This window comes from Sinohyriopsis cumingii, chromosome 5, assembly GCF_028554795.1.
Source record: "Sinohyriopsis cumingii isolate HCF-2022 chromosome 5, ASM2855479v2, whole genome shotgun sequence".
Lineage (NCBI taxonomy): Eukaryota > Metazoa > Mollusca > Bivalvia > Unionida > Unionidae > Sinohyriopsis > Sinohyriopsis cumingii.
The window spans coordinates 130805712-130822963 of NC_142965.1; the positions used below are offsets into that span (position 1 = coordinate 130805712).

General features: G+C 35.5%; 1 protein-coding gene across 6 annotated transcripts in view; it reads right to left on the reverse strand.

The window, feature by feature from the left end:
- Nucleotides 1-1892: 1892 nt before the first annotated feature.
- The window catches only part of LOC149800249 (uncharacterized), a 192272-nt gene continuing 176912 nt past the window's right edge, over nt 1893-17252 (reverse strand). For 5 of the 6 annotated variants that reach the window (XM_089959827.1, XM_089959825.1, XM_089959826.1 and 2 more), the window contains 3 exons: nt 16478-16621; nt 8761-8889; nt 1893-2787 (listed from right to left, as the gene is read on the reverse strand). In XM_089959827.1, the coding sequence (XP_089815953.1) occupies nt 2702-2787; nt 8761-8889; nt 16478-16621 (359 nt within the window). In that variant the 3' untranslated portion in view covers nt 1893-2701. The remainder of the gene's footprint in view (nt 2788-8760; nt 8890-16477; nt 16622-17252) is intronic. The other variant, XM_089959829.1, reaches the window with a different exon arrangement.

A 17252-nucleotide genomic window follows, 5' to 3' on the forward strand; every position in this document is an offset into this window, starting at 1 on the left:
ACACAACTCTGATTAGGGTTCCCTTACTGACCTCAACACAATTCTGATTAGGGTTCCATTACTGACCTCAACACAACTCTGATTAGGGTTCCCTTATTGACCTCAACACAACTCTAATTAGGGTTCCCTTACTGACCTCAACACAACTCTGATTAGGGTTCCCTTACTGACCTCAACACAACTCTGATTAGGGTTCCCATATTGACCTCAACACAACTCTGATTAGGGTTCCCTTATTGACCTCAACACAACTCTGATTAGGGTTCCCTTACTGACCTCAACACAACTCTGATTAGGGTTCCCATATTGACCTCAACACAACTCTGATTAGGGTTCCCTTACTGACCTCAACACAACTCTGATTAGGGTTCCCTTACTGACCTCAACACAACTCTGATTAGGGTTCCCATATTGACCTCAACACAACTCTGATTAGGGTTCCCTTACTGACCTCAACACAACTCTGATTAGGGTTCCCTTACTGACCTCAACACAACTCTGATTAGGGTTCCCTTATTGACCTCAACACAACTCTAATTAGGGTTCCCTTACTGACCTCAACACAACTCTGATTAGGGTTCCCTTATTGACCTCAACACAACTCTGATTAGGGTTCCCATATTGACCTCAACACAACTCTGATTAGGGTTCCCTTATTGACCTCAACACAACTCTAATTTGGGTTCCCTTACTGACCTCAACACAACTCTGATTAGGGTTCCCTTACTGACCTCAACACAACTCTGATTAGGGTTCCCATATTGACCTCAACACAACTCTGATTAGGGTTCCCTTATTGACCTCAACACAACTCTAATTTGGGTTCCCTTACTGACCTCAACACAACTCTGATTAGGGTTCCCTTACTGACCTCAACACAACTCTGATTAGGGTTCCCATATTGACCTCAACACAACTCTGATTAGGGTGCCCTTACTGACCTCAACACAACTCTGATTAGGGTTCCCATATTGACCTCAACACAACTCTGATTAGGGTTCCCTTACTGACCTCACCATAGCTTTATTTAGGGTTACCTTACTGACCTCACGATAACTCTAACTAAGGATCCCTTATTGACCACACAATAACTCTAATTAGGGTTTCCATAATGACCACAACATAAATTAAGATTTCTGTATTGACCCCATTAAAGCTCTAATTAAGGTTCTCATATTGATGTCATTATAACTCAGATTTGGGTTCCTTACATACCTCACCATAACTATAATTAGGGTTCTCATCCTGATGTCATTATAACTCAGATTTGGGTTCCTTAGATACCTCACCATAACTCTAATTAGGGTTCTCATCCTGATGTCATTATAACTCAGATTTGGGTTCCTTAGATACCTCACCATAACTCTAATTAGGGTTCTCATCCTGATGTCATTATAACTCAGATTTGGGTTCCTTACATACCTCACCATAACTCTAATTAGGGTTCTCATCCTGATGTCATTATAACTCAGATTTGGGTTCCTTACATACCTCAACATAACTCTAATTAAGGTTCTCATATTGATGTCATTATAACTCAGATTTGGGTTCCTTACATACCTCACCATAACTCTAATTAGGGTTCTCATCCTGATGTCATTATAACTCAGATTTGGGTTCCTTACATACCTCACCATAACTCTAATTAGGGTTCTCATACTGATGTCATTATAACTCAGATTTGGGTTCCTTACATACCTCAACATAACTCTAATTAGGGTTCTCATCCTGATGTCATTATAACTCAGATTTGGGTTCCTTACATACCTCAACATAACTCTAATTAGGGTTCCCTTCTAAAGCTATTATCCCTGCTGGATATGACACAGGGCAGTTTTTACATAATGGTATCATGTGACGGAACCAGTATAATTAGTAGATAAGACTTCTAAACCAGTGGATTTTTTATTGACATACATTTTACATGTTTTTAAGGAAACTTAAAACAAATGCATTTTTTTTCCATAATGTGTATTCTTAATCATGACTATTAAGTGTTATCTTTGTATGCTGGCCATAAAAATTTCTGTGGAATCTTGGAGTCTGATTCATGAATGATAATACATCAAAAGTCTGAGATCAGCAAGTTAACACCTCTATATAAGAATACCTTGAACCATAACATACCTGTACCAAAATATCAAAAAGTGGACAAATGACCCTACTATTTCAAATTTCATGACATAAAAACCTGAAATGACCATAGGTTAATATCAATGTATGTCTCACATCAGGATAGTGATACAATATAACAAGATGTTATAAGTTTCATACTATGCTGACATTAACAATTTAAAGTCTGACATAAAAAAATTCCTTCTGTTATCTACTTTACATCAGCAATGTACAGTTTTACATCATACATTCCTATGTTATCTATCTGACATCACCAATATACAGTGACATCAACAATATACAGTGTTACATCAGAAGTCCCAATGTTATCTAGCTGACATCATCAATATACAGTCTGACATCCTAAGTCTATGTTCTCTAGCTGACAGTATCTATATACAGTTTGACATCAGAACTCTTTATGTTATCTAGCTGACATCATCAATATACAGTCTGACATCCTAAGTCTCTAAGTTCTCTAGTTGACAGTATCTATATACAGTTTGACATTAGAAATCTGTGTTCTCTAGCTGACATCATCAATATACAGTCTGACATCCTAAGTTTCTGTGTTCTCTAGCTGACATCATCTTGTTGGTTTCCTAAATTTCTTCTCAGTTTCCTTGACCTTCTTCAGCTTCTTCCCCTGATCCTTGATAATATCAGCCATATCTGAAGAAAATAAATTAATACGATATAGTCCCAATTATGCATGGTTCAGTCCCTACTATGCACATTCTAGTCCCTATCATGCACAGTCAAGTCCCTATTATGCACATTCTATTCCCATATTATGCATGGTCTGGTCCCTATTATGCACTTTGGTCCGTATCATGTACAATCAAGTCCATAGTAGGCAACTCCTAATGCTGAGCAGCAAGTGATGCAGCTGCTATTATCATTTTTATAACTCTTTGGTATGACTTGGCCAGAGTTTGAACCCATGACCCCCCACATCCGAAGTGGATGCTCTAACCACTTAGGTCACTATGTGGGCACCTGTCAGATCTACTTATAATAAGATACCAATTTAAATCAAACTTAACAAATATCTTTTTATGGGAACAGAAATGTTTTCATCTGAATGATAGTATCATACTGTATTTGCTATCATTAAATCAATGAAAAGAATTCCTTGATATGCATGGTTAGTACAAAGGTTTGGTTTGGCTTGGTGAGGTTTAACACCATTTACATGACAGGCTGGACCTGATGGCCAGTATACTTAGTAAAAGGGAAACTATTGGCATGCTTCTCACATATCCATGTTGGACGAGCCAAGACTCAAACTCACGCAGAATGAGATGAAATTTGAATGATCCATAAAGGAAAGTGCATGAGAACACTTGGCCACCCAGAGTGAAATGTGAATGATCCATAAAGGCGAGTGCCTGCGAACACTGGGCCAACCCAGGGTGAGATGTGAATGATCCATATAGGCGAGAGCCTGAGAAAACTTGGCTAACCCATGGTGAGATGTTAATGATCCATAAAGGCAAGTGCTTGAAAACACTTGGCCACCCAGGGTGAGTTGTGAATGATACATAAAGGCAAGTGCCTGAGAACAATTGGCCACCCAGGATGAGATGTGAATGATCTATAAAGACAAGTGCCTGAGAACACTTGGCCACCCAGGGTGAGATGTGAGTGATCCATAAAGGCAAGTGCCTGAGAACAGTTGGTCACCCAAGGCATCCAGATAAGTGTGCGGGTGTAATAATAAAACTTTTATTCTTTTTAATTAGACGTATACTCTGTGTGAAAATAATTACTAATTTGTAACCCCAATTTCTTTTATTGATTTTGTGAAATATCCTTGAAATAGGAAGAAATCCTTATTAAAAGTTACAAATACTAACAATTAGATATTAAAGTTAAAAAACATTTAAATCTTTTTATTTTTTGGAGACACTAAACTTCAAACTGTGAAATATTATGGTTACTTGTCTTAAGATACAAAGAGCAGCGTAAGTGTTTTAATCCACTCCTAAAGTCGGGGCTGATCTCTGCAGATGTTGGAAATGGGTGGAGCCATGATTACACAGGAAAGGCAAGCAGATTTGCTACAGTTATTACCTAAATAATGGGACAATCCAAATTTCCATACACCATATTATTAAAATATATAATAATTTTAAATCAAACGAATATTAAAAATATCAATAAAAAGTAAAATAAACAAATTCAAGTTGGAATGTATGCTAAAGGTTAACCTGTTCTAAAAAAGGAGGATTAAAACTTGAGGCTGTGAAACTGCTTGATCAACCTAATTATCATCAAGAATTAACTGCAGGTGTTCTTGTTGTTGTTGTTGTTGGAGCCCCTGCAGGTGTTGTCAATTTGCAGAAAAAACCCCAGCTGACATGCTCCATGACTTGTGATCAAGCAGTTCGCTAATAAAGCCAGGTGCAAAGCTTGTTAAAGTTAACGATAAGAAAATTATTTTGATAACTGTAAAACTATTGGTCATCGGTATTACATAGAACCAAGATGTGATTGCAGGCTTTCTTTTATTTTTACCATTGGAGATCAAACAAAGGGAGACACAGCAGCAGTGTGCATTAAATTGGACAAATTTTGAGTACTATCAAATGAAAGCATTAACAAGTTACTACATGTAATTAATTAATTATAACTGTCTATAAATTAGTGTTAATAAACTTTATTTAAGCAATGTTGTTATAACAGTAGGTAGATATTCCCATCCTCTGTATATTTATTGGTTTGAAATATAGTTAAGGATAAACTCACTCTTGCTCAGTACAGTATAGAGACAGCATGCAATTTATTACTCAAGTATCAACCAGCTTTTATATATATATATATATATATATATATATATATATATATATATATATATATATATATATATATATCATGACTAATGCACTACAAGTTCTTTCTGCCACTCCCAGGGAGAAATCTATATTCTGCCAATCCCTTCATGAGAATTCTATGTTGTGCCACTCCCTTAGAGAAAGTCTATGTTCTGCCATTCCCTTCGAGAGAAGTCTATGTTCTGCCATTTCCCAAGGGAGAAGTCTATATTCTGCCATTTTTCAAGGGAGAAATCTATATTCTGCCAATCCCTTGGAGAGAAGTCCATGTTCTGCCAATCCTTTTGAGAGAAGTTCATGTTCTGCCAATCGCTTCAAGACAAGTCTATGTTCTGCCAATCCTTTTGAGAGAAGTCTATGTTCTGCCAACCCCTTCGGGAGAAGTCTATGTTCTGCCATTCCCTTTGAGACAAGTCTATGTTCTGCCATTCCCTTAGTGAGAAGTCCATGTTCTGCCATTCATTTTGAGCCAAGTCTATGTTGTGCCACTCCCTTAGAGAGAAGTCTATGTTCTGCATTCCCTTAGTGAGAAGTCTATGTTCTGCCAATCCCTATGAAAGAAGTTCATGTTCTGCCAATCCCTTCAAGACAAGTCTATGTTCTGCCAATACTTTTGAGAGAAGTCTATGTTCTGGCACCAGCTAAGCCCTCGTTTGATTGACCAAAAAGTGGCAAAAAATCCCACTAACTGGGTCAATCAAGAAAAGCCCCAGTGCTTGAATGTGACATTGCCATTCCTGTAAATCCTTCAGAAATTGACACTTATACTATACCCAGGATATTTGTAATCGGAAAATCACCAAAAATTGTGGATGTTAACACAAACCGGAAAAATATAAGGACAATATCAATAAAGTGAGATTATGAAGGAGGTAATGTTGGTTGGCACAAGACCAACTGCTTTAAAGTATAGTTTTCAAAAGCATCCCCCATTACTGGACAAATATAGATATTTTCTCTGTCTATTCAGCAAACTTGTAAGGTACCTGGTATTGTGACCCCACTGAGCTATCTGGTGGAAAGAGAACGAGAAAGTATGGTATGGATTCTAAACATGTGAGATCACCATTTCCTATAACAATAAAAATGATGCAAAACTATGATCTGACACTAATCAAAGAAGATTGTTCAAACTTTATGGCCTCACAAGGATGGGGTCACAAGTTTTCTAAGAAAAATGAACTCTCACTTAGGTCTAGCACTTCAGTTTCTCAAAAGCTCCCTAAGAAACTCATAGGGAATATAGAAGTGGAGACATGAGAGGTCTGAGTTCCATCCACAGGTGGAGAAAAGTGACACTTAGCTGTGGCTTTGGCAAGTACAGCAGTGTCAATCTTCTCCCCACATGCGTCCCCCCCCATCATCTTTTAGATAAAAAATCCCTTGAGTTGAAATATCCTAACGGTTTGAGTGTCCAAGTTTAAAAGAAAGGCTGGATGAACAAGGACCTTATGGAACTGTACCAAACAGAAATATGGAGAAGGCGCATTAAGAGAATGCCCTTACTGCTTGTGTTGGACTCATTTCATTGAGAATGCCCTTACTGCTTGTGTTGGCTCATTTCATGGAGAATGCCCATACTGCTTGTGTTGGACTCATTTCATGGAGAATGCCCTTACTGCTTGTGTTGGACTCATTTCATGGAGAATGCCCTTACTGCTTGTATTGGATTCATTTCATGGAGAATGCCCTTACTGCTTGTGTTGGCTCATTTCATGGAGAATGCCCATACTGCTTGTGTTGGACTCATTTCATGGAAAATGCCCTTACTGCTTGTGTTGGACTCATTTCATGGAGAATGCCCTTACTGCTTGTGTTGGACTCATTTCATGGAGAATGCCCTTACTGCTTGTGTTGGACTCATTTCATGGAGAATGCCATTACTGCTTGTGTTGGACTCATTTCATAGAGAATGCCCTTACTGCTTGTATTGGACTCATTTCATGGGCAGCTTCTTGATGATTATGCCAATAAGATGTTCTTCTGTCTGTCTGTCTGTCTTACATGCAAGATGAGATGCAGAAGCTTTCTGAAAAAAAAGGGTAAGGACACATCCCAGTGGATACCCTCTTCATCCAAGTAGTAGACTGGATTGTTTATGTCTGGCATGATTTACTCATGTACACCAACATGGTGAGGTCAAGTTTCAACTTGTGTGGTATTAGCTAAGCATTTACTGAAAGAGAGTAGCATTTACTGAAAGAGAGTAGCATTTATTCAGTAAAAATGCACATGAGAATCACTCTGTGATGCTCCAATATTGATGATGAAGAAAGGTTTGAAAGCTTCAAACCTGAGGACTTGATCTAGACAATTTATATTCCCATTAAAGTGGATTGTGTAAATTATAGTCTTTAAACATATAAACAGGGTCTTATCTTTGTTTTCCCTTTTCTTGCAAAAAATATGGTTTACATTTATCTGTGATGTAGCGGTCAATATCTCAGAAATGCAAGTTTTGCAAATTCTTGTAGTTTCAGTTTTATTCAACTGTAGATTTGCCTTTGTAGTTCATAACGTCAATTTGGACAGTTTAGGGTTTACACTCATAATACAAGTACTGGATATATAATGGTAAACCACAATTAAATTCCTAAACCAGTCTACATGTTTTACCATATTTGGTCATAATCATTTTCGACTTTACACTGACAATACAAGTTCTGTGCAAGTAATGTTAATCAACAATTAAATTCCTGAACCAGTCTACACATTTTGCCATATTTGATATGTAATGCCAGAATCTCTTTATGCATTTTTGAAGAAAAACATGGACTATCTTTCAATTTTTCATAGGTACAATAATATGATGTACTCTATGTTATTTTAATTGTGTATTTTGTTGTCAAAACAATCTTTACATTAGGAAACAATATCAATTATTGATAATGTTCAAACACAGGTTTCTAGAGAGACTTACCACTATAAGCAATGGCAGTAAATGTACACAATGAACAGAAAAAACAACACCCGAAATGAAACAATGAATGAGATAAATACTAAACATCTCTTTACAAAGTAGAACTAGGGACCCCAGGTGGCCCAGTGGTCTAATGTCCCAGGTGGCCCAGTGGTCTAAAGCGTTTGCCTTTACCAATCACTGTCATCTCACCTCTGTTCAAGGGGTTCAAGTCTCAAACTTGGCCAATGTGTGCATGTAATAAAGCTTGCCAGTAGCTTCCCGTGGGTCAGTGGTTCTTACGAGGGTTTTACCATGTTTGTCCTCCACCAAATATTACTGGCTGCCATACATAGCTATCATGCACTGAAAAATGGTGTTAGACCCAAAACAAAATAGCTAACAAGCAGCTGTTCTTTACTTGCAAGCAAAGATATAATGTAACCTATTTTACCTACACAGATCATGTTGTCAACCATCAACATTGTTGGCATGGACATCACAGCAACACACTTGTGATATGAAAGGTATTAATTTTCTGGACAAATGTTTTTGGAAAATTTATAATTTGTATTGGTACCTGGATTATCCAGACAGTCTAAAAGTAATTAATATCTGGATATTGGGGTTAATGATGGTACATTTTGTTTCAGACTGGTCACTAAGATGGTACATTTTGTTTCAGACTGGTCACTAAGATGGTACATTCTGTTTCAGACTGGTCACTAAGATGGTACATTCTGTTCAAGACTGGTCACTAAGATGGTACATTCTGTTTCAGACTGGTCACTAAGATGGTACATTCTGTTTCAGACAGGTCACTAAGATGGTACATTCTGTTTCAGACTGGTCACTAAGATGATACATTCTGTTTCAGACTGGTCACTAAGAAATAGTAGGCATTTGTACCTTTGTTTTCTTTCTGTAGGGTGTTGCCCATTTTGGAGAGATGAAGTATCTTTTCTTCAAGTCTTCGGCAAAGTTCATGAGTGTCTGGGACCCTTTTTGCTGGGGACACTGGTTCAGCATCACAGATTCCTGGGAAAATATGAAAAGATCTATTTTTTAAAATAAAAATATCAAACTTATGCATAAAAAACATATTACAACTGAATTCCGTAAATATAATGAACATAACTAGCAGATAATTTTGTAAGTAGTATTAAGAATTATACCATAAAGCTAAGGAAAATGACATGACAATCTTAATGGCATTTTGCATGTAAATCTTAAAACAAAATTTTAAATTGACATGAAAGTGTATCTGTCTCAAAGCAACATTCTCTAATGTATAATGACATTGCTTTCATCAAGTATTATAAATTATTCAAAACAAAATGAAAAACAAGGCATAACAGTTTTTACTTGTCTATTACAAATAAAACTTGAAACAGTCTGAAATTGTACCTGTTTTGAAGCTACTGAATGAAATATTAAAACCAATGGCTTTTTTAATTGTAAACATTACAATTATTCTAACTGTAAATATTACAAATTATTCTAACTGTAAACATTACAAATTATTCTAACTGTAAATATTAACAAATATTCATGAAAGTAATCCTAAATTATTTTTTTTAAACGATTACAAACATTACAAATTATTCATAAAAGAGGATAAAAGAGCATAATAGTTTTTACTTGTATGCTTCATAAAATATTTTAGATCAAGTTATCAACTTATCTAAAACTGTACTTGTTTAAAATCAACCAAGATTAATCTTAAAATAGAACCAAAATTACTAGGATATAATAACAGTGTTCATTATTTTACACCAAAAAAATCTCAATAAATTTACAAGATTTATTCGTAATCACTACCAACTGCCATAAAGAAGTGATAATGACATTTTATTCAATTAGTCTTGGTGTAAATGTATTTCTACTGTTCTAATTTATACACTGAAAACAATTACATCTTCACAGTCATTTTGTTCCAAGTTGTCAGAGGGAACTAGTTTGATATCGCATTGAAATACATTAAGGTACTTAGGCTAAGATGTATTCATACACCATATGAAAGTAGTTCTTTACCTGACTCGGTACAAATACAGTTTTGGACTTGTTACAAACCCCCACTTTTACACTTTCCAAATAATTTGTGTGATTCAGTAAAAATGGAATTCAAAACAAAGTGATTTATCAATGTTTTATGTAATGCTTTTGAAGGATACTGACATGCAAATGTCTGTAAAAACACCTGAATTGTTTTGGTCTGAGTGTGGGATGTAAAAACACCTGAATTGTTTTGGTCTGAGTGTGGGACGTAAAACTTGAATTGTTCTGGTCTGAGTGTGGGACACTGAATTAGGAATGAAGATCAGTTAGGACATAGAGGTATCAATCATTTAGTGGGTAAATAATAAAATTGATTATTTGAACTCAATTATTAAAAGTTTATAAATCATCACTGATACCCTTGGCATTATAACATGCATTACTCAGGCACGAGATTGACTCATATTTTGAATCTGTGCACAAGGGGAGGTCAATAGGACAAATGTGTACAACTGCATTAAATTCATACAACTTCAATACAGAGGCATTTTCTGCTAATACTGAGAAATTTCTACACAAGCACATGGTGTAAAGACACAAGAGAGATTTACGTACAGGTATACAATGTAAAAACACAAAAGAAATTTCTACACAAGCATATAATGAAAAGACATAAGAGAAATTTCTACACTGGCATCTGGTGTAAAGACACAAGTGAAAATTCTACATGGGCATACAATGTAAAAGTACAAGAGAAAATTCTACAAAGGCATACAATTTAAAGACATAAGAGATTTCTACACAGGCATACAATGTAAAGACATGAGAAATTTCTACACTGGCATATGGTGTAAAGACAAGTGAGAATTCTACACAGGCATACAATGTAAAAATACAAGAGAAAATTCTACACAGGCATACAATTTAAAGACATAAGAGATTTCTACACAGGCATACAATGTAAAGACACAAAAAAAATTTCCATGCAATGCAATGACAAGAGATTTCTACACAAGCATACAGTGTAAAGACAAGAGAAATTTCTACACAGGCACACAACGAAAAGACACTAGAAATTTCTACACAGGCATACAAATGAAAAGACACAAGAGAAATTTCTACACAGGCAAACAATGAAAAGACACAAGAGATATGCATGGCAATCCTAACAATGAATCTGACACGGCCAAAGGGTTATGACCAAAACTTTTCAGAGCAATAGACTCTATGTCAGTGCTGTCCAACCTGCGGCCCACAGGCGATTTTAAATGGCTCGCCAGAGCTTGAGCAGTTATATCGTCATTGCTTTTCAGTTTTCTGCTGCGGCCCTCGGCTTCAAGAAAACGTTTTTTCAGTGGCCCATAGTGTCAAAAAGGTTTGACAGCACTGCTCTATGTAATTGCTTATAAGATGGATCTACCTGCAAACAATACAGACCCTTATCGGCCACTGCATAATGTACCATCAGATCAGGGTCTGTGTTGTTTATTTTACTTATTACTACAAACAAACTGCATAGATCCAGATCTGTCATTGCCTTATGCCACAACATATCTGTGTCTGCAGTTCAGAGTTGGACCCTACTTAAAAGTAAATATATATGGCATATGTTATTGTATGCCAGTGTCCTAAAAACGTTAAACAGGTTGTTGATTTTTCACTGTCATCCACACTGCATGCTTGATACCACTGTGATTTATAATGGACTGCTATTATCAGAGTTGCAGCTGAATTTAACTGCTATTATCAGCAAATAAACGGAATGACAAAAACAAATTCCCCTGACGATAATTACTTATACATTAGAATGGATATAATCACTTTGTTGGAAAATATTCTCTATCAAATTCTCTTTTGAAATTTCCCAACGGATTTCAATAACTGCTTTGAATCTTAGGTCTCATTTCTTGGATTATTATCAGACTATGAAATGAAGAAACAGAAGATTCTACATCCGAGTACTCATTTCAAGTGAAAATATGAAATGAGTAGAACAATATCATAGCCATGGCAAGGAAAATCTTGCAATTATACCATGGGTTTATAAACTTCATTTGAAATGAGCACAAATGTAAGATTCCATTTATCATATGATCAAAATATGTATTTTTTTGTTCAAACTGCAAAATGGTGTCTGGTACAATTAATTAATTTTTGAAATAAATCTGGATGCCTTGGTTGTCATGCATGACTTTATGATGCTATTTGTCAGGTGTTATTTCTCATTATATATATATATATATGGCAATAACATAAATAACAATAATAATGTCATAAAAGCAAATAAAAACAAGGTCAAACAAACACTGATTGTACTTTTGTGAATATTAAGCATATAAAGCTATCTTTAATGCTGAAAATGAAGTCAGAATTGTGAAGAATGCAGTGTATTACCTGATGTCAAATATATAATGTCTATCTGAAATTGGGTTACTATGACCTTTGTTTAGTAGTGTGGGTATCTGTTTGAGAAAAAAATCCACCAATTATTTCATGAATGTATTAGCACAAGAGGCCTTAGATATGAAGCTAATTGTAACAGTTTATATTATCACTGGAATATCAAAAGTAGGCCACTGTGACCCACTTCTCATGGTCACTTGAACATGACTATTAACTTTCATAACTACATCCAATTTTGTCTGAGAAATTAACTCAAGTGCAAAAAATGAACAGGAAATTAAAATTACTGGCCATATTCTCTATTTTGAATTTTATTCAAAGTTCACAATTTTGAATTTTATTCAAAGTTCACAATTTTGAATTTTATTCAAAGTTCACAATTTTGAAAGGTTTTACCCCAAGTACATTGACAACAATAATAACGCTGTAAGAAAAATCAATATTTGCACAAGTTATCTAATCTCCCCCAACCCTCTTTCAATGGGTGGTTGGGGTGGGTCATAGCTGAATATTAAGTATATCTGCTAGTGCTTTGTCCATGCAAAGCAGAAACTGGTGCCAATGATTAGTTGGATTTTCCCCCCAAATTGTAGTTTTGCTAATTATCTTCAAGCTAATATCTTTTTCAAGCTGTGCCAGACTTCACCCGGATCGACCTCCATTTTGTCAAGGTGGTGGAGGGCTTAACATTATCGTTCATGGTAATAATTAATTTTAACTTTTAATAAACACAATTTAACCCAGACAAATTATGTTAATGCCCCTTAAAGTCTTGGTGCACAATGCATCAACATGTTCAATGTGCAAATGAAGATGTATTGATAGGATAAACTGTTAAGTACTGTTCAAAGTTATTATGTCTGTCTCAACACCTGCACAACAACTGGTTCGGTTGGGCTGTGTCCTCTAATGTATTTTGTCTACATGGCTTTTGGTTTTTGCTGACTCATGGAATGGTCCTTTACCATGTAAACAATCATGGAATGGTCCTTCACCATGCAAACACTCATGGAATGGTCCTTACCATGTAAACAAACTAGAGGAAAAGATCTATTAATTGTGAAGAGAAACCATATTATTTGTGACATCTTTAAGCCCCATCCAAGCACATGCTGTTAGCTGGAAGTTTAGAGCTCTCCATTCTAATTATCTAAAATCAAAGGTTTTTATGTCTGTTATTTACCCCCAAAATGCATAAAAGAATTTTGAAAAAAGAATTTGAGATGAGATTGCTCTTATTTCCCATTTGTATTTTCTCTTGTTCCTTATTTATCTAAATTTTGGTTTCTTTGCTATATTTCCCCGGTCCATTCAGGTACAAACCCTGTTAGGTAAGTTTCTTTACATACTTCCCTGTTCAGTGAGTTTTGAATCGCTGATGACCTTAGTCATTAAGGTTAATATGAGTCAGGTACATTACAGTGTCCTCTTCAATACGTGGTGTGCATTAGTGTATGCATTCATTGTACGTGCTTGGTCTTGTATTATTGCCAAGGGACAGGTTTTTAAAGTCTGATTGCTAGACTTCTGTTCCATCTACAACGTAATACAAAAAACAAATGGGTGCAGCATAGTGTATGCTTCATTGTGTTGCGTAACCAACTTTGTTTGACTTCATCAGATTGAAAAGCAAGAGACAAAACTGAGAAATACCGAAATACAAAGTGCAACACAACCTTCCTAATTAGGGCATTTTACCATACTGTATCCAAATGATTATTTTTTTTAAGTTTAAACTGATTTCAAAAAAATATCTCTCAAATAATATATTTATAAAATAGAAATAAAACAATATTTTTGGGTATCATTAACTGCTATTAGCTGTAACAAAATGAGTCAAGTTTTTGCATGTTTTCAAAATGAAAATGTTTTGCAAAATATCTCATTTGGGGAGGTATTCACTGATAAAAGGGCACACACACACACACACACACACACACACACACACACACTGACAGAAAGGGGATCCATCATACAAAAGAATCAATTGCGTCACATCAACTAAAGACGAATGCAATCATTCAACAAAAAAAAAAAGAAACAAAGACAGGTACTTGTACTGTTAGAGTTTGAGAAAGCATACATTTCCACTGTCTGCTGTTAGTGTTAGAGAAAGCATACATTGCCACTGTCTGCTGTTAGTGTTAGAGAAAGCATACATTGCCACTGTCTGCTGTTAGTGTTAGAGAAAGCATACATTTCCACTGTCTGCTGTTAGTGTTAGAGAAAGCATACATTGCCACTGTCTGCTGTTAGTGTTAGAGAAAGCATACATTTCCACTGTCTGCTGTTAGTGTTAGAGAAAGCATACATTTCCACTGTCTGCTGTTAGTGTTAGAGAAAGCATACATTTCCACTGTCTGCTGTTAGTGTTAGAGAAAGCATACATGGCCACTGTCTGCTGTTATTGTTAGAGAAAGCATACATTTCCACTGCTGTTAGTGTTAGAGAAAGCATACATTGCCACTGTCTGCTGTTAGTGTTAGAGAAAGTATACATTTCCACTGTCTGCTGTTAGTGTTAGAGAAAGCATACATTGCCACTGTCTGCTGTTAGTGTTAGAGAAAGCATACATTGCCACTGTCTGCTGTTAGTGTTAGAGAAAGCATACATTTCCACTGTCTGCTGTTAGTGTTAGAGAAAGCATACATTTCCACTGTCTGCTGTTAGTGTTAGAGAAAGCATACATTGCCACTGTCTGCTGTTAGTGTTAGAGAAAGCATACATTTCCACTGTCTGCTGTTAACACTTTCTTACATTACAAATAACTATGTATATGTATTGCTTCAGAATGTTAGAACTGTGTTCTCACAATAAATTGTGCTATGAAATGCTTTAAAATAGCAGTCCTCATTCCTGACCTAGTTCAATAAATGTAGAAAAGTTTCATGGCATACATTAATTTGAAATTATGTATTCCAAAACAATGATATCAAGTTAGTGAAGTGTTTTGCAAATTGGAAACACTTTCAGATCAATTTCAAGGATAGTTTAAGGTATGCTACATGCAAGGATTTTTGCCAACACTAATAAAAACAGCTGCTGCCATTTTCGAAGTTAACAAGAGTCCAGTGTGTGCCTAATATCACTCACTTTGATTAATGATGAGTTTATGCTGATTTTCAATTTCATCTGAAACTTGTTATTGCTGTATTTAAGCGTTACAAGTTTGAACATGTACTGGATTGTTTTTAAGGGCTAAAATAGTTAAGATTTCATTCAGTCTAACTTAAATATAAAATAAAATGCTGCAAGTAGTTTTTGTGATACAAAAAATAAAATTAAAAAGAAATATGTTGCAAAGGAAGCCATGCAGATGATAGCTTATACAATGCTGATTATACACAAGATTTGAGCTTCATCTAGCATGTCATATGATGTTGCTTATAATATGGTCATAATTGTGCCGAAGAAATTTAGTAAACAACTTTAGCTGGAGTAGGTTTTAATTTCACTTTTTCCTCCCCAAGTTTAGATTATTTGCAAAAGATATCAGATCAAATTATTTAAAATAATACAATTCTGGCTTTTCATCTATCTTCAGAAAATTATTTGCACAGGATGTGCATCATTTGTCTTTCCTGCAAATATGATTAACTAAATTCCTGTAAATATAACTAGCTAACCATACCACCACGTTATTGGTACAGAGTTTGTATGATCAAAGCGTAAACATATTTAAGTGCTACACTTTTGTTAAGCTGTTATGGGGACATTTTAAGCATCTCTGTCCCACTGTAATCATCAAGATATTTGGATTTGTTTTGTGGGGGTGGGGTGGGGTGGAAAAATGTCCCCTGGGCTCACTCAAGATGTAACACTGCTTATATGATGGTCTCCTGCAAAATAATTAAAGAAAACTCAACTGGTAATTTTACTTGACACTGGGGATATTTGTTTTAAGTTAATGTATCTATTTTGAAATTCTTCCTGTTAAAGAACATTTCATGGCATCATACAAAAAGAAAGAGTAGAAACATCAGGAAATAATTTGCCAATATTATACTGTTGCTATGGAAACCCACCCCTATTGTAGCTATACTCATCATTTGGAAATGGATATTAAGTCATATATAATTGTGATAATGAATATAAAGGTAACTAGTGATGAATGATAAATGAAGAGCCATACTAAAAGCCCTAAAGCCAAGTGAGCTACTAGATTGTGCATGTGTGTACATTGACTTGGTAGCTATGCTAGCTCTGTCAACTATGTTATGTATACCTTTTGTGTTTTCCTCTACATGAGAGCTGAGACCAAGGGAGGTAGAAAAGTTGGAGTTGTCAGGGAGAGAGTTTGGTTCAGTTGGACCATGGCTACCATTTTTACCATATCCAGTAGAGTAGCTCTCTTCCTTCATATCAAATTCTGGCACACAAAAGGACAAAGTAAAAACTCGGGTTACAGAAGAAAACAAACATGACTACATGACAGTACAACATACTGTTAAAATCCAATATCCAAACCTATTGAGAGACACAGAATTTTTCTGCATTGTAAGTTGTTCAGAGAGCTGATAGTGGCTAAAAGAGTGATGTGTAAGTCCCAAAAAGTATGGGTAAAAATTTGAAATGTCAAACTTTTGGGCAAATAGCTCTTTTTCCAAAAGACTTGTTTTATCATTTCTTTTAAACAGATTTATTCTGTCAACTTTCAGATATGAATTTTCTTTCGATGTATGACAACATTTACTTAAAAAGCATTGCATTGACAGCACGAAAATGGTGCTCTTTTTACAAATGTAATAAGAAATGTTTAGGTGGTCCCAAAATAATATCTTTAAAAGAATGCCAAGTCCATTACCATCCCAAAGAAACACTGAATACCCCTCACTGTGCAGAAAAAATCCACTGGTTGGGACAAATTGATGTTCTTGTGGGACAAATGTTGTGTACACGCAAATTGGTTAATTAATGATAATTAACTCTTACCATCTTAATGCTAAAAGATTATTGCTAACAATATATTACCGCTCCCATCAACAAAGCATACAACTGAA